The sequence below is a fragment of the Pseudoliparis swirei genome, chromosome 4, assembly GCF_029220125.1.
Source record: "Pseudoliparis swirei isolate HS2019 ecotype Mariana Trench chromosome 4, NWPU_hadal_v1, whole genome shotgun sequence".
NCBI lineage: Eukaryota > Metazoa > Chordata > Actinopteri > Perciformes > Liparidae > Pseudoliparis > Pseudoliparis swirei.
Window position 1 is genome coordinate 32,982,698 of NC_079391.1, and position 22,297 is coordinate 33,004,994.

At 49.2% G+C, this 22,297-nt stretch overlaps 1 protein-coding gene across 7 annotated transcripts; it reads left to right on the forward strand.

The window, feature by feature from the left end:
- The first annotated feature begins 4 nt into the window (after positions 1 to 4).
- Positions 5 to 21,777, forward strand: crtc3 (CREB regulated transcription coactivator 3). 7 transcript variants are annotated; one of them, XM_056413286.1, is made up of 15 exons: positions 5 to 1,160; positions 4,999 to 5,106; positions 5,860 to 5,988; positions 7,694 to 7,755; positions 11,014 to 11,076; positions 11,994 to 12,097; positions 14,540 to 14,590; positions 14,675 to 14,760; positions 14,974 to 15,023; positions 15,717 to 15,952; positions 16,685 to 16,920; positions 17,003 to 17,215; positions 18,038 to 18,121; positions 18,484 to 18,685; positions 21,378 to 21,777. In XM_056413286.1, the coding sequence occupies exons 1-15, from the start codon at positions 1,029 to 1,031 to the stop codon at positions 21,575 to 21,577; spliced, it is 1,956 nt and encodes a 651-aa protein (XP_056269261.1). In that variant the 5' UTR covers positions 5 to 1,028; the 3' UTR covers positions 21,578 to 21,777. The 7 variants fall into 7 exon arrangements, with proteins under 7 accessions (XP_056269261.1, XP_056269263.1, XP_056269264.1 ...); XM_056413288.1 differs by having other exon boundaries at positions 17,003 to 17,209; XM_056413289.1 differs by having other exon boundaries at positions 15,717 to 15,937.
- Positions 21,778 to 22,297: the final 520 nt, after the last annotated feature.

Here is a 22,297-nt window from a genome sequence, read left to right on the forward strand (position 1 = left end):
TTTTCTCTCTCGGAGGATAACGAGCCAGCGGATCTTCTCCGCTGTCAACCGACGGGCGACTAAGCTGGAAAACACGAGCAGCAAATGTCGCAGAAGACTTGTGGTCTTCGCGGGCGAGACGAGCTTCTCTTCTGGGTATCTTTCACTGGACTCGTTGGAGTTTGTCTTGAGATCTCTCGTGGATTTACACACGCCGAGGACTCGTCAGTTTAACGGCGGAATTGTGGATTACTTCCATATTTGTGTGGCTTTTTTTTACCGGCTCGCTTTGGGGGGTTTAAGACACACAAAAAGAGACCAACGGACACTTGTTTGAAAGGCGACCCGTTTAACCCCGACGGCTCGGGGGAGCTTCGCCAACTATAACCTCCGTAGAAAACACTTCGGCTCTTCTTTTCTTTTTTTCGCGGCACACAAAAGTTGCTTCTAACAATCTCTCGCGCGCCCTTTGGACGGGGTTGCCCGATGTCGAGGGAGAGACGGAGCGGTTGACGAAGTGCGTCGGTCAACCAGAACCGGCCGTTGAGATGTCGCGGACGGCGGCTTAGAGCTGCTGCCGTTACTCCCCGACGGCTCGAGCGCGATGCTTTCAAACAAGTGGTTCGCTGGAGGAAAAAATAATACGTCAACGTGAAGTTGTGTCGCGCCGTTAACTCCCTTTCAACCGACACGTCGTTTGCTTCTGAAGTAAATAAGAAACAACAAACACGTAAACAGACACGGTGTTTTTTTTACGTCGCTCTTCAGCTGTCAAAAAAAGATAACTTTTTTTAAATTGAGCTTTAACTGCGTTAGCTTAGCCGCGGGAGCTAGCGGCGCTAGCTCGGCTTACGGTCACACACAAAACTACTTCCGCCGACCGGGAATGTGTGTTTTTTAAAACTCCCGATGGATTCACGGCAACGCTCACTCGGAGACTTTGAGCAATAAGACTCCGCGGCACCTTCTACCACTTTTTTTATATTCATAGTTTTACCCCCGCCACCCTCAACCCGAGTAGCTAAAGTTGTGACACTGCGGCCCGCACGATGTCCGGATCCCCGGGAACTGGTGGCTCGAACCCCCGGAAGTTCAGCGAGAAGATCGCGCTGCACAATCAGAAGCAAGCGGAGGAGACGCGGGCCTTTGACCAGCTGATGACGGACCTCACCGTTTCACGGGTAAATGCACTCGTGTACTCAGCTAGTTGTCATTTTTATTGGTGTCTTTTTTTGTACTTTTGTGGGTGTTTTATTCTCTGCACGGATGCGTCCGGAGGAGCTCTCGGCCGCGGCTGCTGCTGCCGGGTTGCTGACTGACATCGCTGGTATTCAACCAGTACTTCTTGTCTTCTCTCCATGCATCATTCAGCAAACCCCGTTTTATGCAACACAAAACAATGAAGAAAGCACAGTCTGGAACAGCATATTATAAAATTAAAAAAACACATGCAAACAAACAGATTTTCAGAAATCTAAATATACTGTATAAAACCTTTAAATTGTAACCTACAGTGAAACCGGAAATGGAGAGAGTAGCTCCTCTCCATCTGCAGCAGCCACCTCCTTATCCAGAGGAAGCAGTTAGGATGCAGTCTGCAGGCTTGTTACCTTCTGGTTCTCTTCTGGTTCATTAATTCCCTCTGATTATGTGAAACCACACAGGGACAAGCAGCTCAAGAGCATGGTTCATCATATATATATACACTACCGTTAAAAAGTTTGGGATCACCCAGACAATTTTGTGTTTTCCATGAAAACTCACACTTTTATTTATCAAATGAGTTGCAAAATGTATAGAAAATATAGTCAAGACATTGACAAGGTTAGAAATAATGATTTGTATTTGAAGTATTAATTGTTTTCTTCAAACTTTGCTTTCGTCAAAGAATGCTCCTTTTGCAGCAATTCCAGCATTGCAGACCTTTGTCATTCTAGCTGTTAATTTGTTGAGGTAATCTGTTGAAATGTCACCCCACGCTTCCTGAAGCACCTCCACCAGTTGGATTGGCTTGATGGGCACTTCTTGCGGACCATACGGTCAAGCTGCTCCCACAACAGCTCAATGGTTGAGATCTGGTGACTGGCCACTCCATTACAGACAGCATACCAGCTGCCTGCTTCTTCCCTCAATAGTTCTTCACAATGTGGAGGTGTGCTTTGGGTCATTGTCCTGTTGGAGGAGGACATTGGCTCCAATCAAGCGCTGCCCACAGGGTATGGCATGGCGTTGCCAAATGGAGTGATAGCCTTCCTTATTTAAAATCCCTTTTACCTGGTACAAATCTCCCACTTTCCCAGCACCAAAGCAGCCCCAGACCATCACATGACCTCCACCATGCTTGACAGATGGTGTCAGGCACTCTTCCAGCATCTTTTCACCTGTTCTGCGTCTCACAAATGTTCTTCTGTGTGATCCAAACACCTCAAACTTGGATTCATCTGTCCAGAACACCTTTTCCAATCTTCCTCTGTCCAATGCCTGTGTTCTTTTGCCCATACCAATCTTTTCTTTTATTGGCCAGTCTCAGATATGGCTTTTCTTTGCCACTCTGCCTAGAAGGCCAGCATCCCGAGTCGCCTCTTCACTGTCGACGTTGACACTGGCGTTTTTGGTACCATTTAAAGAAGCTGCCAGTTGAGAACCTGTGAGGTGTCTATTTCTCAAACTAGAGACTCTAATGTACTTGGCTTCTTGCTGAGTTGTGCACCGGGCCTCCCACTTCTCTTTCTGCTCTGGTTAGAGCCCGTTTGTGCTGTTCTCTGAAGGAGTAGGACACACCGCTGTAGGACATTTTCAGTTCCTTTGCAATTTCTCGCATGGAATAGCCTTCATTTCTAAGAACAAGAATAGACTGGCGAGTTTTACATGAAAGTTCTGTTTTTCTGGCCATTTTGAGAGTCTTATCGAACCCACAAATGTGATGCTCCAGATTATCAACTAGCTCAAAGGAAGGCCAGTTTTATAGCTTCTCTCATCAGCAAAACAGTTTTCAGCTGTGCTAACATAATTGCACAAGGGTTTTCAAGGGTTTTCTAATCAGACATTAGTCTTCTAAGGCGATTAGCAAACACAATGTACCATCAGAACACTGGAGTGATAGTTGATGGAAATGGGCTTCTATACACCTCTGGAGATATTTCATTAGAAACCAGACGTTTCCACCTAGAATAGTCATTTACCACATTAACAATGTATAGAGTGTATTTCTGATTGATTTAATGTTATCTTCATTGAAAAAAACAATGCTTTTCTTTGAAAAATAAGGACATTTCTAAGTGACCCCAAACTTTTGAACGGTAGTGTATATATATATATATATATATACACACTCATGCTTGTCATATCAATATTTGCTCTTGTAAAGCTTGTACAAATATTGAGACGTAACCGCTCACAAACAAAACAGGCTGTTAGATTTTTTTCTGTCAAAAGCATTTTGATTTATCTGCTAATATTTCTGATTTGATCAATCATTTCATTATTTTAACTCTAAAATAGTACATAGAATTTTTTTTAAATCCTCTCGTATCGAGAAGTTTACTGCAAAAGAGAGATTATGAAATACATATTACATCTTTACTGTTGGATGGCTAACGTGCACCCACACAAATACAAAGTAATCGGATACATTTTAAACTCAATTCATTTAATTTTTGGAGAAATTTGAGTTAATATGCGTTTACTATTCCTAATTTAGACGATGTAATCGTGCATCACAATAACAAAATGAGCGTCAATACATCTGATTATCGCAGCGCCTCAAGTTTCCCAGTCAAAGGAGCCGTTTGATTTTTAATTTTTTAATTTCTCCTTTTTCACGACAATTTGAAACGTCCACACTGCACTCTGAGTCATAAAAATAGTCTCCGCACAAAGACCCTTTTGACATTTAGCTCACGCGTTCACAATGCGCTCTTTCTCCAAGCGGCCGCTGGCGGAGGATGTGGCTTTTTCTTTTTACTTTAGGTGGCGACACCGAATGAAGTTTGCCTCGAGGCGTGAACTGTCGGCGACCCGCGGGGGGGCGGGCGGGTCCGGCCGGGGGGCGGCGGGCCGGGGCGAGGAGTCGCTGCTCCACGCTGCCGAGAGGCTCCGGACCCCGAGCCTCTGTGCTGCATGTTACGCAACACTAACGACGTTTAAACGGGGATTTTATTTTGTAATATTGTCTTTTTGTGTGTGTCCTAGATGGAGGTGTTTCCAGCACTTAATGTCCCTCTGATTATTGGCCGCGGTTAGCAGAGAATGAGATTCTCCTCTCGGCTCCCCGAGGTGTGAGAGGAGAGGAGGCTGCTGGCCGCTTCTTTTCTCATCATCTTGCAGGGCAAAAAAAAGACAATTAATCAAGAAAAGAATCAAAGTTGATTTGTTTTATTCTCGTCTTTCTTGAGCAGCAATACGAAAAAGTCCCCAAATCTTTAAAAGACACTCACTAAGCGATCGTCTTTCATCGCCGACCCCTCCTCCCGATGACATCACACTCGTGACCTGCTGCTCCTCCAACAGGTGGATGCTGTGATGCCGGGGCGTCTCACTCGTGCCAGATCACCACGGACAATATCTCAAAGGTTCTAGCCTCACAGCAGTACATCTAAATATTGCTTCGTGGCGTTGCTTTCAAGGCGGTCAGAATTCTAAGCGTCTTTCATCGGCGCCTCGTCGTGGCTCCCGATTGGCCGAACCGACACGGCGAGCTCCGTCTCCGGGCTTCAGTTGTTTCCCTTCCGTCAGTCTGAGGAAGAACAGCTCCTCTGATTTGGCGTTCCTCTGATGGAAGCTGTCGATTGGCTCCCTGTGGCAGAACAAGCCTCCTCCTGTGTTCGGCATCGTCTCCTGGAGGAGGCCCGAGATGCCCCCCCCCCCCCCCCCCAGTGCAAATTGTTTGAATTCATTTCGTTGCGTTCATCCATCGCAGTCAACGGAAAAAGAAGAGAGTCCTGAACGACCTTGACCGTGGGTTCCTCCCTGACCCATAACCCCCCCGACCTGACCCGTTGTCCCTCTCTGGACCGCCAGGTGCAGTTCCAGAAGGTCCAGCAGCTCCGCCTGACCCAGTCGCGGGCGCAGTACTACGGCTCGCTGCCCAACGTCAACCAGATCGGCAACAGCGGCGCCGAGTTCCAGGTGAGAAATCCGTCGGTGTGAACCTCTCCGACCGGGACCGCAACATTCTGGACCGCTCGGCGGGCCCGAGTGGCGTCGAGTCCAGGTCCGTAAACGATTCAATTGGCTTAAAGTTACTTTGAGGAACTTTTATTCTTCAATCGTTGTGATATTAAAGCCATCCCTGATGGAATGTAACGAAGTACATTTACTCAACTTTTGAGCTTCCAGTTGGTACAAATTGTAAATATTGTACTTTTTACTCCTACATTTATGCGACGGCTTAAGTCCACCCATCAGCTGACAGCTGACATGGTTCATTACCGGTTAAGCCAATTAATCACTCGCATTACTCCAGCCTCCTCCCTTCTGTTGGTCGGCTTTGTGCCGTCACTTGTTTTACTTTGACTTCTGACACGAGACAAACTGAAGTCGAATATTCATCACGATGTTTCCATCAGTGGCCGATCAGCTGACGCCTGAAGACGCCGTGTTGTCGTTATCTTATGAGCCTTCAGTCCCTTTTTAATAAACAATGCACGAAATATGTTCAACGTGTCGTTGCTTTTCGCCCTCTTTCAGTATTTGGAAATGGAGCCGATTTAAATTATCGAAATGTTTGAGAAGCGTAACCACGGGAACACGACCTGACGTCGAGCGGCGCGGCGTCTCCCGAGGCGCTTAAACAACGCCGGAACGAAAGATCGGAGCGGCGGTCAGAGCTGTGAGCTGAGTGCGTCTGACAGTCTGACTCACTGGCTCCTCCCCCTTCAGGGCGGCTTCCTGTCCGGTCTGGACTCGGCCAGAGGGACCCGGCACCACGGGCTGGTGGAGCGGGTCCACCGGGACCGCGGCCGCATCAACCCGCCCCACCGCCGGCCCGTCGACAAGCACGGGCGCCAGATATCCTTTCCGAAGCCGGAGACGGCGTTGTGGCCTCCCGGTGGCGGCTCTTCGTCGTCGTTGTTGTTGTTGTTTATTTTTAATGGCGGTTTTGTCTTCCGGCGGCGTGACGACGCTCGCCGGTTCGGGCAGCTGCTCGGTCGCCTCGGGGAACAGAATCACTCATTATGTGTGTGTGTGTGACCACTGTGTGTACTGTGGACATCAGGAGGTGTGTGTGTGTCCCAGTGTGTGTGTGTGTGAGTGTGTGTGTGTGTGAGTCCCTGTGTGTGTGTGAGTCCCTGTGTGTGTGTGTGTGTGTGTGTCCCAGTGTGTGTGTGTGTGAGTCCCTGTGTGTGTGTGTGTGTGTGTGTGAGTCCCAGTGTGTGTGTGTGTGTGTGAGTCCCAGTGTGTGTGTGTGTGAGTCCCAGTGTGTGTGTGTGTGTGTGTCCCAGTGTGTGTGTGAGTCCCTGTGTGTGTGTCCCAGTGTGTGTGTGTGTCCCAGTGTGTGTGTGTGTGAGTCCCAGTGTGTGTGTGTGTGTGTCCCAGTGTGTGTGTGAGTCCCTGTGTGTGTGTCCCAGTGTGTGTGTGTGTGTCCCAGTGTGTGAGTCCCAGTGTGTGTGTGAGTCCCAGTGTGTGTGTGTGTGACACGTTGAGGTTTTCAATCCTGTGTTTTGGGCGCGTTGAGTGAAATAAAGATAAAGCCACAGTGAGGTCATCGTGAGGTCATCGTGAGGTCATCGTGAGGTCATCGTGAGGTCATCGTGAGGTCGGTTGTGTTCCTGGTGTAAACAGTGGACACACGTATTTGTTATGTTGCTGCAGCATTAATAAAGTTATTTGAATAACAGCCTTCTGTGATGCATGCAGCGCTTCATGTGAAGGGGGCCTTTAACTTCCTGTGAGAGCTTTGAGTGATTTACAACCACGAGGAGCAGCCCGTGGCTCGGCCAATGAAAACAGGACATTGTGGTTTGTTGAGCTCTGATTGGCTCCCGTGAGTTTGAGTGGTCGTGCGGTTGCTGGTCTCCGTGGTGACGTAAGACCTCACGCAGCAGACAAACAACCGGCTGGACGGGATGCTGTCGGCTCCTCCTCCTCTGTCGTGGAGTGTGTATATTTGGAAAGGGGCGTGGCCTGTGACAGCGGTGCCACGGCCGATGATCATAATAATTCGTCCGGAAGTCGTCCTTGTGTCGCACCCGGTGTGTGTTTGTTTATTTGGTCCACACACACACAGCGTTTGTAGAGTGTGACGCCGCCCTCCTCAGAAGATGCCAGGAGCTCCGCCCCCAGCAGTCAATGAAACGGTGATGTCATTGTCTGCTCCATTGTTCTCCTCTCGCACACCATGTGACCCACAATGCATTGTGAACGTGAACGCTCGTCGGGCGAGGTCGGCGTGTAAATTCCTTTCTCAGGTCGTAAAATCTTGAGTTATGAAGATGAAAATCAAAACAGACGGTTGTCACGGTTACGCTGGTGTCTGGCTCCACGGTGACAAAGAGAAGGTGGATGAGGTTTATAATAGACTGTGTGTGTGTGTGTGTGTGTGTGAGATATCCCTCTTGTAACCGCCACAAGTTCATTTAAAAAAAGTAGCAATCTCCTCGTAGACTTCTATACAACCAGAGGGGACGCCCCTGGTGGCCACTAGAGAGAATGCAGCTGGCCGTTTCAGAATGTGTTTCCTGTGTCTGCCCATACTTCCCTTGACCGCGCCCACATCGAGAGCTCCCCGTACGGGGCGGTGTACCTGTCCCCACCTCTGGACAACAGCTGGAGGAGGTGAGTGACCCCACCTGGACGCCTGTTGTTGTCTCTTCCTCCTCAACGTCGGGGAGCGTTTCCTGTCCCGGCCCCCACCCTGCTGCTCTCTGTGTCTAATGTGTGGCCGATTGGAGGCGGGGGGGTGTGTTTTTGCAGGATTGTTTCAGGTGCTCGTCCCTGAAGGTGTTTGACGGAGTGCCTTTCCCCCTAAAGGTCACGCCCCGCTGCACCACCCGGCCCTCGCGGAGCGGGCTGGTGGTGCAGGCGGTGTTCTGGGACTCATGGTCCTGTGATGAAGAGGGAACACGAAGCGCCTCACTCTCACTCTTGTGTTTCTCCTTATTATTTATGTGCTGGCTTGGCCGGCTGCCAGTCGCCCTTCCTCTCGTCTTCCTCCACACACACACACACACACACACACACAGACGGTTCTCCGCCCGTTAGCTGTGGAAGCCGAGGGAGGCCCCGCGTCCTCCTCGTAGCGCATGAAGAACAAGACAAGAAACCAGCCTGGCAGACGAGACTGAGGGCGTCAGGAGCTGCCTCGCGATTGGTTGAACACGGTCACGTGACCTTGTGACGCGGCTTTCACCTCCTTACGCTCAGATCGGGCCTTGAGATGTGATCCTCCAGCTCCTCCTCCCGCTCCTCCCGCTCCTCCCACTCCTCCCGCTCCTCCCACTCCTCCTGCTCCTCCTCCATTCACCTCCACGTCACGCTAAAACTTTAAAACACAAACCACTCCCAGACATCGCCGTGGTGTCCACCTGGTCAATCATCTGTAGCCCCGCCCCTAAAGCGTGCCCTGCCTCCTGGTCCGTGTGACTGAATGAGCGTCCTGTGCTGAACGATGACATCATGCTGTATAGAAGAAGACTTCAACTAGAGGCCGAGACGTGTCGTCATTCACTGATTTACATCATTCCAAATCTTCTGGAAAAGTTCAAGCAAAGTTCCACAATTTCAACATTTAGTTTGCGTTGCCCTCGTGTGACGCGTGTCGGCCTCTCGGGAACCAGAGTTGCGTCATCGCTCATGTCTTCACGAACGCGGTCCTGATTCTGAGGCGTTGCCGCGCCGACCGGGTTCTCACAGGCCGGACCTCACGGGATCTCCCTCTGGACTTCATTTGACCATCTGTAGTGTCAAGCCATCGTTTTATTTATATATTTATATAAATGTATCCACCAGCTGTCCGCTACAGTAGTTCCCAAAAGGTTTTTTTTTCTGGGGGCCGACTTAAAAAATGACAAACCGCCGTAACCCGGTTCACAGCGGACCTCATCCACTCATCATGAGCTCATGAACCGCTTCACGCTTGATAAGTCACGACCGTGCGCTCGCCTTCTCACTCCGTGTTACAAGTAGCTTCATTTCATTCGTATAAGTCGGCATGAAGGAGTCTTCCTGGACGCCCTCGGAGTCTTGAAAGGTGTTTGGTCCTCGAGTCCCGAGACGTGGTCGAGCATCTGTTCGGGGGGCGGAGCCTCGGTCCAGTCCCACGCCCTCGCCCGGCTCCGCTCGCCCCTCTCCGGTCGGCTATTCCTGACCCGGCCTCTCGGGATGGACTCCTCCGACCGGAGACCGCTCTGGAGAACGGAGCGTTCCCCTCGGTGGGAGAGGCGGGGTGAAGGTTCTCCGAGGTGGCCTTCTGGAAAAATACTTCCTTCTAACATCACATGACTAACTGGTTCTGTGACCATTCTTTATTAATATAATATAATCAAAGCTGCATTCTCTCTCCTGACCACCAGGGGGCGACTCCTCTGGTTGTATAGAAGTCTATATAGTGACTAGAGATGCACCGATCAGGTTTTTGGTGCCGATCACTGAAATCAGTATCTGCCGATCCGATAATACCGATCACCGATCACGGTGTTGATTGAAGCATTCTATTTATTGTGTTGCATTATTGCCATGAGGACTATGAGGAAATACATATATAAAGCACCTCAAACATTAAAGAAATTACCGATTCGATATAGACCCCAGGAATCTGATTCATCAATCCGACCACAGCTTGTTGTAGTCGCCTCAATGTGGACGTCACAGAATGAATACGGGAAGACAAGAAGAGGCCTCTCTGTCTCTCTCTCTGTCTCTGTCTCTCTCTCTCTCTGTCTCTGTCTCTCCGTCTGTCTCTCTCTCTCTCAGTCTCTGTCTCTCTCTCTGTCTCTCTCTGTCTGTCTGTCTCTCTCTCTGTCTCTCTCTCTGTCTCTCTCTCTCTCTGTCTCTCTCTCTCTGTCTCTGTCTCTCTCTCTGTCTCTCTCTCTCTCTCTCTGTCTCTCTGTCTCTCTCTCTCTCTGTCTCTCTGTCTCTCTCTCTGTCTCTCTCTCTCTGTCTCTCTCTCTGTCTCTCTCTCTCTGTCTCTCTCTCTCTCTCTCTCTCTCTCTCTCTCTCTCTGTCTCTCTCTCTCTCTCTGTCTCTCTCTCTCTCTCTGTCTCTCTCTCTCTCTCTCTCTCTCTCTCTCTCTGTCTCTGTCTCTCTCTCTCTGTCTCTCTCTCTCTCTCTGTCTCTCTGTCTCTCTCTCTCTCTCTCTCTCTCTCTCTGTCTCTCTCTCTCTCTCTGTCTCTCTCTCTCTCTCTCTCTCTCTCTCTCTCTCTCTGTCTCTGTCTCTCTCTCTCTCTGTCTCTCTCTCTCTCTGTCTCTCTCTCTCTCTCTCTCTCTCTGTCTCTCTCTCTCTCTCTCTCTCTCTCTCTGTCTCTCTCTCTCTCTCTCTCTCTCTGTCTCTCTCTCTGTCTCTGTCTCTCTCTCTCTCTCTGTCTCTCTCTCTCTCTCTCTCTCTCTGTCTCTCTCTCTCTCTCTGTCTCTCTCTGTCTCTCTCTGTCTCTCTCTCTCTCTCTCTCTCTCTCTCTCTCTCTCTCTCAGTCTTCAGTGGATAATCTCTGCATCCGGTTAGAGCGCCCTGTTATGTCACATGTTGCGTAACCATGTTGTACGCTGTGGCCCGACGGGAGACTGAGTTGTCCCGTGTTCCCTGAAGGCCACTCGTCCTCCTTCCTGAGTGCTCTCCTCCGGCCTCGCTCCAGTGAAGTCCTCTTCAGACGAGGACCCTTCACATCCAGTGTCCCCCCCCCCCCCCCTCAGGTTTATAAACATGCCTCTCCGCTGTTGATCGGTTCTCCTCCACGTTCTCTGTGTTTGTGTCTCTGGATGTGGGCGGTGTGGTCCTGAGTGTTCCTCCAGGGTCTTTCTTCCTTCCACTCGAGGCCCGGCGTTCTTTAGGGGCGGGGCCTCCACATGTCTGTCATCTCTTTCCTCTCTCTGTCTCTGAAGGGAACAGCAGCCATGGACCGAGGAAACACGTCCTGGGTTGAGATTATTATCACAACTCAACAGGTGACCTTTGACCTCCCCTCTCTCTGCTTCATCCCTCGCTCACTCAGAGGAACATTTCTGATCTTTGTCTTGTTGTCTCTCTGCTACACGGCGTCCTGCTCTCAATCCTCCTTTACATCTCAATAATCCTCTTTTCTTCCTCTGAAGGCTGAGATACAAATCTCCACTTGAGGCCTCTTCATCATTATGATGATGATGATGATGATGTTTTCCTCTGCTGAAACATTAATCAATAGTTCCTGTCTGACTAACCGGCTCTAACACCAGGCTCCTTTAACCGCTCACTTTCAGCCTGTTCCAAGTGTCTTTGTTTGTTTGTCTGTCAACATGAGTTGAGTCACATCAATATTTGCTTTGTTTAGATCTGAAAATGTGCTTATTTGCCGTCATACTATGGAAACGCCCGGGATCATGCATCTGTTAAATATGTCACAGACATTGATGTCATCATATATTTGTGTTTTTATTATTCACCTTTTTCTTTCTAAACTACAAACAAATGTTATTTATAATAAATAAATAAAACCATAAAGTAACGGGGGTCAGAAATGTCTCCGATAAAGGCCTTATATTGTTATATATTTGAGTAAATCACAAGTGGATATATGAATATATACATTTATTTAAAAGGGTAAATGAATGATTTAAATAGAACAATTTACAAAAACATCAGAATAGCAGACAAACTCATTCTGGATATAAACGTGTTCTTTATGATAGAAACAGGCGTCTTAAAGATGTGTAGCTTTTTAAATTAGGGGGAAATATTCAAATTGTGTACAGTGAGCTAAAAAACAACAACACACGTGTGTGTGTGTGTCCACCGTGATGACGACTAATCTCTTCCCCCGTGTTGGCTCACTTATGTATAACAAACTCGTCCTCTTCATCTTCCTCCTCTTCTCCCTCCCACACAGAACCAACTCTGACTCGGCTCTGCACACGAGCGCCATGAACCAGAACCCCCAGGACCCCTTCGGCCTGAACCAGCAGATGGGCCGAGGTCCCCCCCAGCGCAATGGTGAGAGTAACACACACACACACCACGAGCTACTTCAGGGGAGACGTTTCTGTTGGTTTCCTCTGCTCCCTCTGACGCGTCCTCGCTGTCGTCCTGTTCCCTTCACTCGTGTCCTAGTCGAAGGAAACACCACCCCGTTGAGAAGGAGCCTTCCTGTCTTCCACTGGATCTCATCCAGGTCCTGTTGCCGTCTGTTAACTTTCACTCGAGGTTACCCAGGGAACGCCCGGTTGCCTCTGGCGCCCCCTGTGGACAAACGCGGTATTGTTTACAAGCACCAGATATCCTTTTTAGAAAAAACTCATTTTACTGCCGCAGATGACGGTCATTAAATCTTCTCCTGAACGACCACATCACGCGGTCGCTCTGCGGCCGCCGTCTGAAAAAGCTAAAGGGCTCGATCTGAGTTACCCTGACGTGAATTAAACCCGCGTGGTGTCCTGGAGTATGAACGAGAGCAGAGAGAGAGCAGAGAGAGAGCAGAGAGAGCAGAGAGAGCAGAGAGCAGAGAGCAGAGAGAGCAGAGAGAGCAGAGAGCAGAGAGAGCAGAGAGAGAGAGAGAGCAGAGAGAGCAGAGAGAGAGCAGAGAGAGCAGAGAGCAGAGAGAGCAGAGAGAGCAGAGAGAGAGCAGAGAGAGAGAGCAGAGAGAGCAGAGAGAGAGCAGAGGGAGCAGAGGGAGCAGTGTTGGTTTACAGTGTTTGTGTTTCGGGTCGATCATTAACAGAACTACAGAACTCGGTCCAGCCGGCTGCTCGTCGGCCTCCGTCGGTTTTAAAAGGTTCTGTTTATACCTTTTGAAGCCGTTTTATTCGCTCCAAAGAAATTCTTCTTCCTCCTCCTCCTCCTCTCCCCTGAGCGGTTTCCATCGGAGCGTCCAGCTCGTGATGAAGAGCGGCCGAGACGAGGGCTCGTCCCGCTGTGTTGGGCCAACAAGTTTAAACAGGATATTTAAGATCGGAGCCAAGTGAGAGTTTAACATACAAACAGCAGCAGCCCAAAGTGGATATACCAGTTACTGTCTGTTGCGCTTTACTGGGCTCACCTTACACCCAGTTGGAAAAGGTGTGTGTCTGTGTCGATATCAAGTAATACGTTTGAAAATATCGGCAACCTCCTTCACACACTCGGGCTGAGACGAATAAACTGCACGACTTCGCTCAAAGTGTTGATGCCGGCGATGTGATGTTGCGTCGTGTAACGGGCTGGATGGATTCTGCCGTCTAGACTAAACTTCCGTCAGATGGTTTATTTAGTGCTCCGAGGGAATGTGTTACTTCTGTTTGTTGTGCAATTTACATAGCTCTGGCTTTTATTGTGAAAGGTAGGAACAGCAGGGGTGGATCTGGTCTGCGTTGCCTTTTGTCAAGGTTAAAACAAGTAATAAAGTTTGTGTGGAGATATATTTATATTTGTATATAAATATATATAAATGCTCCATAAATATATATATTTCTATATATATATATAGAAATATATTTCTATATATATATTTATATATAAATCAGGGTTTTTCCTGCATAGAGAAAATTTGGGCGCGCGCCTAAGCCGTTTTCCCGAGCGCCTAAGGCAAAAAAAAGTCTGCGATGGGAAAAAAAAAAAAATCACCGCTGAGCGAGGTGCGCGCGAGCCGAGAAGAGTTGTTGACGGGGGGGTGAGAGCGTGCTCACCCGTGTGCGCGCATCACAGCAGAAATTCGATGCCGGCGCGCGCCTCGCTCAGCGGTGATTTTTTTTTTTTTTTTCCATCGCAGACTTCTTTTTGCCAAATTTTCTCTATGTAGGAAAAACCCTGTAAATATATTTATATATATTTATATAGAAATAACCCTGTGTGTGTGTGTGTGTGTGTATATATATATATAAAATCAGAAACATTATTTTCCAATTTTGGGAACATTAGAAGAAGCTTTCTGGAACAACAGTTCAATCTCCTCTGGTCCTTAAGCCGAGCTGAGCTCCTCCAGTCGGGGAGCGTTTCCATCTGAAAGAGATCATAGATGTTCAGAGGGGTCGATGAGCAGCGAGACGTCAGCCTCCACGTTCACAGGCCGCTCGCTGGGAGCCGTCATCACCGTCTTATTTAAAGCCACGTGGATTTATGATCACTTTAAGCACGTGAGGCCCTCGAGCGTGAAGGAAAGCTTCAGACGGACGACCACGGCGGCCTGATGAGGACCAGACCGGGAAGGGGCGTGGCCAAAGAGTCCGACACGGAGCAATGAAGTGTGTGTGATCTGGTCTTCAGAGGCCTCTTCTGTGGCTCAATAAAAACAATGGCCGCCTTCTTCCTCCCCGTCGTCAGCCTGACATCCGATTGTTGTGCCGGATACAGAACAGCTGGTTGTGTTCCTGAATATCCTCTGAAGTTCCTCGGCTTTAGTTTTTTATGACTTTTCTTTATTTCCCCCCCCCCCCCCTCTGTTTGTTTGTTTGTCTCGTGGAGGCTGGAACGCAGCCAGCGTGAACGAGGCCGAGGTGGACGGCTCCGGTAACGGTGAGTCAGCACGTTCCCTCGAGTGACCGAGAGAAGACGGCCGAGATCGCTTTGAGACGCGTGTTTGATTTCCCCCCCCCGCAGTCTTCTCCTTCCCCGCCATGACCACGGAGGAGAACCTCATAGGAGTCAGCAAGCCGCTCCCCAAGCAGCTGTGGGAGGCCAAGAAGGTGAGCCGCCATGTTTGTTACACCTGAGCGGACCGTCGTCTGAGGGAAGAAACGTTCTTCTTCTTTAAAATGGCCAATTACACTGGAAGGGGAGGGGCTTAGCCTCTGGACCAGTCTCCTGGTCCCAGTCTCCTGGTCCCAGTCTGAACATCTCCAGTCTGCCGTAAACCTGTCCACAGTGTGTGACCTCACTCGCCCTCCTCTGGGTTCCAGGTCCAGTCTCTGGCATCGAGGCCCAAATCCTGTGAAGTGCCTGGAATCAAGTAAGTCTGAAGTCTCACACAGACCTCCTGTCTGGACCTCATGGTCGCCGTGACGATCCTCCATGGAAGCCGGTCAGACGGGACGTGTGTGTTCCTCTTCACGCCCGGAGCTCTTTTCAGACGCCACTCCAGTCGTCGGACGTGGTCCCCCCCACCCCTCCCCCCCCCGTCCCGGCAGCTCGTTAGCTTTTGTTGCCGCGGCCTGTCGGAGGTGATTTGGTGGTTTTATTGTGGCGCACAAAGCAGCCCAGTCTTCTACGGAGACTTGAGATCCTTAGAAAGATTAGAATCTGGACCCGGCCTCTTTGTTGTGTGTGTGTGTGTGTGTGTGTGTGTGTGTGTGTGTGTGTGTGTGTGTGTGTGTGTGTGTGTGTGTGTGTGTGTGTGTGTGTGTGTGTGTGTGTGTGTGTGTGTGTGTGTGTGTGTGTGTGTGTGTGTGTGTGTGTGTGAGACAATGAGTCATTGTTGCTGTTAATGCAGCATATGAGCAGCAATGGGATAAATAATGGAGGAGATGGAGAGAGTGTGGGGGAGGGGGGGACGAAGAGGACGGGAGTGGAAATAAAACCTCCTTTCAGTTTTGAAATGGCACATTTAATGACCCGGCGCTCTGATTATGCACAATATTTACATTGATTTGAAACGCTGTCGTTGTTCTCCGTCAAGCGGGTTCTCTCTCCGGTTCCCCCGCAGCATATTCCCGTCTCCGGAGCAGAACCCGGGCCCGTCCCACTACCAGGGCCTGTTGAACACCAGCGGCTCGCTGCCCGACCTCAGCAACCTGCACTTCGCCTCGCCGCTGTCCACGCCGCTGGACCCGGAGGACAACGGCGGCTACTCCAACCTGAGCGGCGGCAGCAGCACCGGGAACCTGCCGGCCGCCATGATGCACCTGGGCATCGGCAACTCGCAGGGTGGGTGGAGCACAGGTGTGTGTGGGGGGGGCGGGACTTATGACTTTGTCTCTTTCAGTCTTTATTTAACACTGTGACACATATTTATTTATTTATGTATATATTTATATTTGTTTATATTTATTTATATAACTATATATATATTTATTGATATATATTTATATAGATTTATTTTATATATATATATATATTTATGGAATACCTATAAAGACACACTATGAACAGGGTAACATTCTCTGTTCGTCTCTCACGGCCACTTTAAATAAAGTTTTCTGATCTGGTTCCCATGAGAAGTTCCTCCTCCTCCACATTTGGACTTTTCCTTCGTTTCTTTGCCCTTTTTTCACCGTTTCGTGCCTGAATGAAAAGACTGAGCCACGTGGTTCTTTGGGGAATGTCCGCCTCCGCTTACGGGAATCTGCCTCCTGTTGCCTGGCAACGGGACTCTTAACCGTAAGTCCACGTGGTCGTTAAGGTGCGAGAACCTGGTCTGCGGAGGTTCTGAAGGTCTGGCGTCTGAGCCGGGTCCGGTCCCCCCCCCCCCCATGTCCAACGCGGCGCCACTTGGCCGAGCGCCAGCGCCGGAGAGGCCCTCTGACCTCGCTCCGGCTCGCTACAATCGCCTCTCTTCTCCTCCCTCCAGATCCCTCTTGTCTTCATTCTTCCTCTCGGCTCACAGACCGTTTCTGTGTCCGGGCGCCGGAGAGCACGCCGTAAAGCCCCCCCCCTCCTCCTCCTCCCCTGCAGGTCTGTCCTCGTCCCTGAGCAACCCCTCCATCCAGGCGTCGCTCAGCCACTGCCAGCTGCAGTCGTCGCTCAGCAACCCGTCCATCAACTCGTCCCTGCGTCTGTGCAGCAGCTCCCCGCGGCGGCGGGCGGCGCCCATCAGCCCCCTCACGCTGTCGCCCGGCAGCGAGCAGCGCCGCGGGCTGGCCAAGCAGCTGTCGCCCACCATGTCGCCCTCGCTGTCGCCCATCACGCAGGTACCGGTAGCGACAGGTGTCTGGCTCCTCCTCCTCCTCCTCGAGCCGCACCTCCTTTACCTCCTCCTCCTCCTCTCCTCAGGGCGTCGCTCTGGATACCAGCAACATGCCCAGAGAGCCGCCCCCCCCCTACCCGCTCTACCAGCAATCCCAGCATGCAGTGGACCAGGGCCGGCAACATCAACAACAACATCAACAGCAGCAGCACCAGCAGCAACAACAACAACAACAGCAACAACAGCCTCTATCGCCGCTTCAGAGCATCTCACTGGACTTCAACATGAGCCAAGTAAACGTACGTGTGTGTATGTGTGTGTGTGTGTGTCTGTATGTGTGTGCGTCTGCCTGTGTCTCTGTGTGTGTGTGTGTGTCTGTATGTGTGTGTCTGTATGTGTGTGTCTCTGTGTGTGTGTGTCTCTGTATGTGTGTGTCTCTGTGTGTGTGTGTGTGTCTCTGTGTGTGTGTCTCTGTGTGTGTGTGTGTGTGTCTCTGTGTTTGTCTCTGTGTGTGTTTGTCTCTGTGTGTGTGTCTCTGTGTTTGTCTCTGTGTGTGTGTGTGTCTCTGTGTGTGTGTATGTGTGTGTGTGTCTCTGTATGTGTGTCTCTGTGTATGTGTGTCTCTGTGTGTGTGTGTCTCTGTGTGTGTGTCTCTGTGTGTGTGTGTCTCTGTGTGTCTGTGTGTGTATGAGTGTGTGTGTGTGTATGTGTGTGTCTCTGTATGTGTGTGTCTGTGTGTGTGTGTCTCTGTGTGTGTGTGTCTCTGTATGTGTGTGTCTCTGTGTGTGTCTCTGTGTGTGTGTCTCTGTGTCTGTATGTGTGTGTCTATGTGTGTGTCTCTGTGTCTATGTGTGTGTCTCTGTGTGTGTGTGTCTCTGTGTTTGTCTCTGTGTGTGTGTGTCTCTGTGTGTGTGTGTCTCTGTGTGTGTGTCTGTGTCTCTGTGTGTCTGTGTGTGTATGAGTGTACGTGTGTGTGTGTGTGTGTGTGTGTCAATATTTTCCCAGAGTTCCTAGTTGTGTCCAGAAGTCCGTCCCTCAAGGTGTTTCCTCCTCTTCCCCCTGAGAGAGTTTTCTTTCTCCAGAGTTCATGAACTTTTGTTTCTGATGTTTTCGCCTCGCAGCAAAACAACATGGCGGCGCTCTTCAACGACCCCTTCATGGAGCAGCAGTTCTCCAACCGCCAGAGCAAGACCCACCCCTACCAGGTACAGGTTGACACACACACACACACACATATGTGTGTGTGTATATTAATGTGATGAACACGAGGGCGTTGGATCCTCAGACGTGTGTGATGTCCTCAACAAGGATGAAGCAGAACCCGTGGGTAGTTCTTCATGCTGGATGAACGAGATAACTGTTTCCACGGAGATAAGCCCCGCCCCCTCTCCGATGAGAATAAACCACAAATAGTCGTGCGAGTAAACGCTTTTGGTGTGAACGCATCTTTCGGTGTGTGTGTGTAAAGAGAGGGGGGGAGAGAGAGAACTTGTTAACGGTCCAATCAAACGTTTTAAGTTGACCTTCCTCCTCTCGTTCGCCCCGTGTTCTTCTCCTCTCCGTCCAGCTGGACCAGTTCGCTCTGCTGGAGAACGCCATGAGCTCGGTGGCGGCGGGCGGCGGCTCGTACTTCGACCCGTCCTCCTCGCTGCTCTACTACTCGCAGGCCGCCCTGGCGGGGCTGGGCGGCGGCCTGCAGGACTCCAACATGAGGTCCAACATGCTGTACTCCAACTGCAGCGGGGGGCTGCCCAACATCATCCTCACCGGTGAGTCGCTTCAGCACAGGTGCATCCTGGGAAAGTTTTCTCAGAGATTGTCGTATGAAATAACGACGCAGCATGCGGCAAGCACAGCGTGGCGTTCATTTAGTAGACGATGGTCCATCTAGAGCACGGCGTCAAGCCCCTGCTCACCGTGGGCCACATCGGCATCATAAAGGACCGGAAACACTTTGTGAACTCCTCCAACATGTTGTTACATAACTCTCTTTGCATTTGATTATTGTTTATTTGAGTGTAGAAATATTGTACATAAGAAAATGTCTCTAATATTACAACATACATGCATTTAATCCTAAACCTTCAAATAAATGCACGGGATATTATTTTTCAATTTCTTTAAGAAAAGGTGATCACGTGTCTTTAAAAATATGTTTGGGGTAATAAATACCTGTTATGTTCTGGTGATGTTCTGGTTTACAAATAACATACTTCTACATTTCTGAAATTGATTTTTTTTTCCTGGGATCAAATTGACCCCGAACATAATCCATGTTATTATTCTTGATAACAAAAATAGTTTTTCATTCCAAATGTTATAGATATTAAAAAGATGTACTTAGAAGTAATATAAATCCATTAAAACACCAAAAAGATAATAGTAGAGGGTAATATACGACTTGGAGGAGAAATATACGACTTGGAGGAGAAATATACGACTAGGAGGAGAAATATACGACTTGGAGGAGAAATATACGACTTGGAGGAGTAATATACGACTTGGAGGAGAAATATACGACTTGGAGGAGAAATATACGACTAGGAGGAGTAATATACGACTAGGAGGAGTAATATACGACTTGGAGGAGTAATATACGACTAGGAGGAGAAATATACGACTTTGAGGAGAAATATACGACTTGGAGGAGTAATATACGACTTGGAGGAGAAATATACGACTAGGAGGAGAAATATACGACTTGGAGGAGTAATATACGACTAGGAGGAGTAATATACGACTTGGAGGAGTAATATACGACTAGGAGGAGAAATATACGACTTTGAGGAGTAATATACGACTTGGAGGAGTAATATACGACTTTGAGGAGAAATATACGACTTGGAGGAGTAATATACGACTAGGAGGAGAAATATACGACTAGGAGGAGAAATATACGACTTTGAGGAGTAATATACGACTTGGAGGAGTAATATACGACTAGGAGGAGAAATATACGACTAGGAGGAGAAATATACGACTTTGAGGAGTAATATACGACTTGGAGGAGTAATATACGACTAGGAGGAGTAATATACGACTTGGATGAGTAATATACGACTAGGAGGAGAAATATACGACTAGGAGGAGAAATATACGACTTGGAGGAGAAATATACGACTAGGAGGAGAAATATACGACTTGGAGGAGTAATATACGACTTTGAGGAGTAATATACGACTAGGAGGAGAAATATACGACTAGGAGGAGTAATATACGACTTGGAGGAGAAATATACGACTAGGAGGAGGAATATACGACTTGGAGGAGTAATATACGACTTGGAGGAGAAATATACGACTAGGAGGAGAAATATACGACTAGGAGGAGTAATATACGACTAGGAGGAGAAATATACGACTTTGAGGAGTAATATACGACTAGGAGGAGTAATATACGACTTGGAGGAGAAATATACGACTTGGAGAAATATACGACTTGGAGGAGTTAATATACGACTAGGAGGAGTAATATACGACTTGGAGGAGAAATATACGACTAGGAGGAGTAATATACGACTTGGAGGAGTAATATACGACTTGGAGGAGAAATATACGACTAGGAGGAGTAATATACGACTAGGAGGAGTAATATACGACTTGGAGGAGAAATATACGACTAGGAGGAGAAATATACGACTAGGAGGAGTAATATACGACTTGGAGGAGAAATATACGACTAGGAGGAGTAATATACGACTAGGAGGAGAAATATACGACTTGGAGGAGTAATATACGACTTGGAGGAGTAATATACGACTTTGAGGAGTAATATACGACTTGGAGGAGAAATATACATCCTCCGGCGTGAGTCAGCGAGGCGCCGTGTGGGCGGGAGCCGCCGATCGCTCACTTCCTATCAAACGTTCGCAGGTCGGGAGATGGAAATCTCATCTGATGCAACTCCCAGTGTTCCTGAACGCATCATTCTTTACGTCCTCACGCAGCTTTTCATTATTTCAACTCGTGTCTCGTTGAAATATTGCAGCGAGTTGTGTAACCAGCAGCCGCAGGGAGCCGAGTGTATATATATATATTATATATATGTGTATATATATATGAAAATATATGTGTGTATATACATATATATATTGTTTATATATGTATATATATTATATATATGTATATATATATATATACATATATGTGTATATATCTATGTATATAGTATGTATATTATATATTTATACATATATATATAATATATGTATGTATATATATAGTCTGATGGAAACGGGCTGTAGTTTGTATTGTATCTTTTGAACATGAATAATTCCTCTGCTTGTTTTCAAGCTGCTCTTCTTTCTGTGTTTCGCCGTGAGGGAGTTCGTCTCTTGGCGTTACTCCAGTTAAAATGCGTCGGCTGAGTGTCTGAAGAGGAGTCGTGACTCACGGCGAGCGCAGTGAGTCTGTAGGGCGAGAGGAAGACGAGTCACCTTCGTCATCTGCTTCTCCCCCTCAGACGACTCCAGCCTGTCGAAGGACCTCGGCGGCGGCCTCTGCTCGCTGCCCGAGTGCTTCGACTCGGAGGGCTGCTTCCCGCTGGAGGACGAGCTGCGCATCGAGCCGCTCAGCCTGGACGGACTGAGCATGCTCAGTGACCCCGACATGGTGCTGCCCGACCCGTCCGTGGAGGACAGCTTCCGCAGCGACCGGCTCTGAGGACGCCGCCGCCGGGCCGCCGCCAAGCGTCGTTTAATGTGAACACTCTGATGCTCCACCAGCTCCTTGTTTTACATCAGCTCTGAGAGTCTGGACCCCCCAGACCCCCATCCTCCTGGACCCCCAGACCCCCCAGACCCCCATCCTCCTGGACCCCCAACCCCCCCAGACCCCCATCCTCCTGGACCCCCAGACCCCCATCCTCCTGGACCCCCAAACCCCAGACCCCATCCTCCTGGACCCCCAACCCCCCCAGACCCCCATCCTCCTGGACCCCCAGACCCCCATCCTCCTGGACCCCCCACCCCTCCAGACCCCCATCCTCCTGGACCCAAGAAGACTCGGACGAACACGTGAGCCCCGATTCCCGCTTCTCTCATCAGCAGCTCACGGCCCCCTGGAGCCATGGCAACGCCATCACCATGGTTACCACGCCACAGCAACCCCCCCCCCCCCATCGCTACGCCGAGGCAGCAAAGCTAACGCACACACTTTACGTACAGCACCTCTGGAAGCTGAGGAGCCGTGACGCGTGTCGGTGAACATCTGGAAGCTGAGGAGCCATACGAACCAGCTGTGGCCACTTCAGGCTCTTGAACAATCGTGATAGAAATGAAGACTCGGGAGATTACGGCTTGTTTTAAATGTATTTTCACGATGCATCAGATTATTTTTGAGATGTTTGCCACAGATGTATGTAGATATATATATGTACACGTA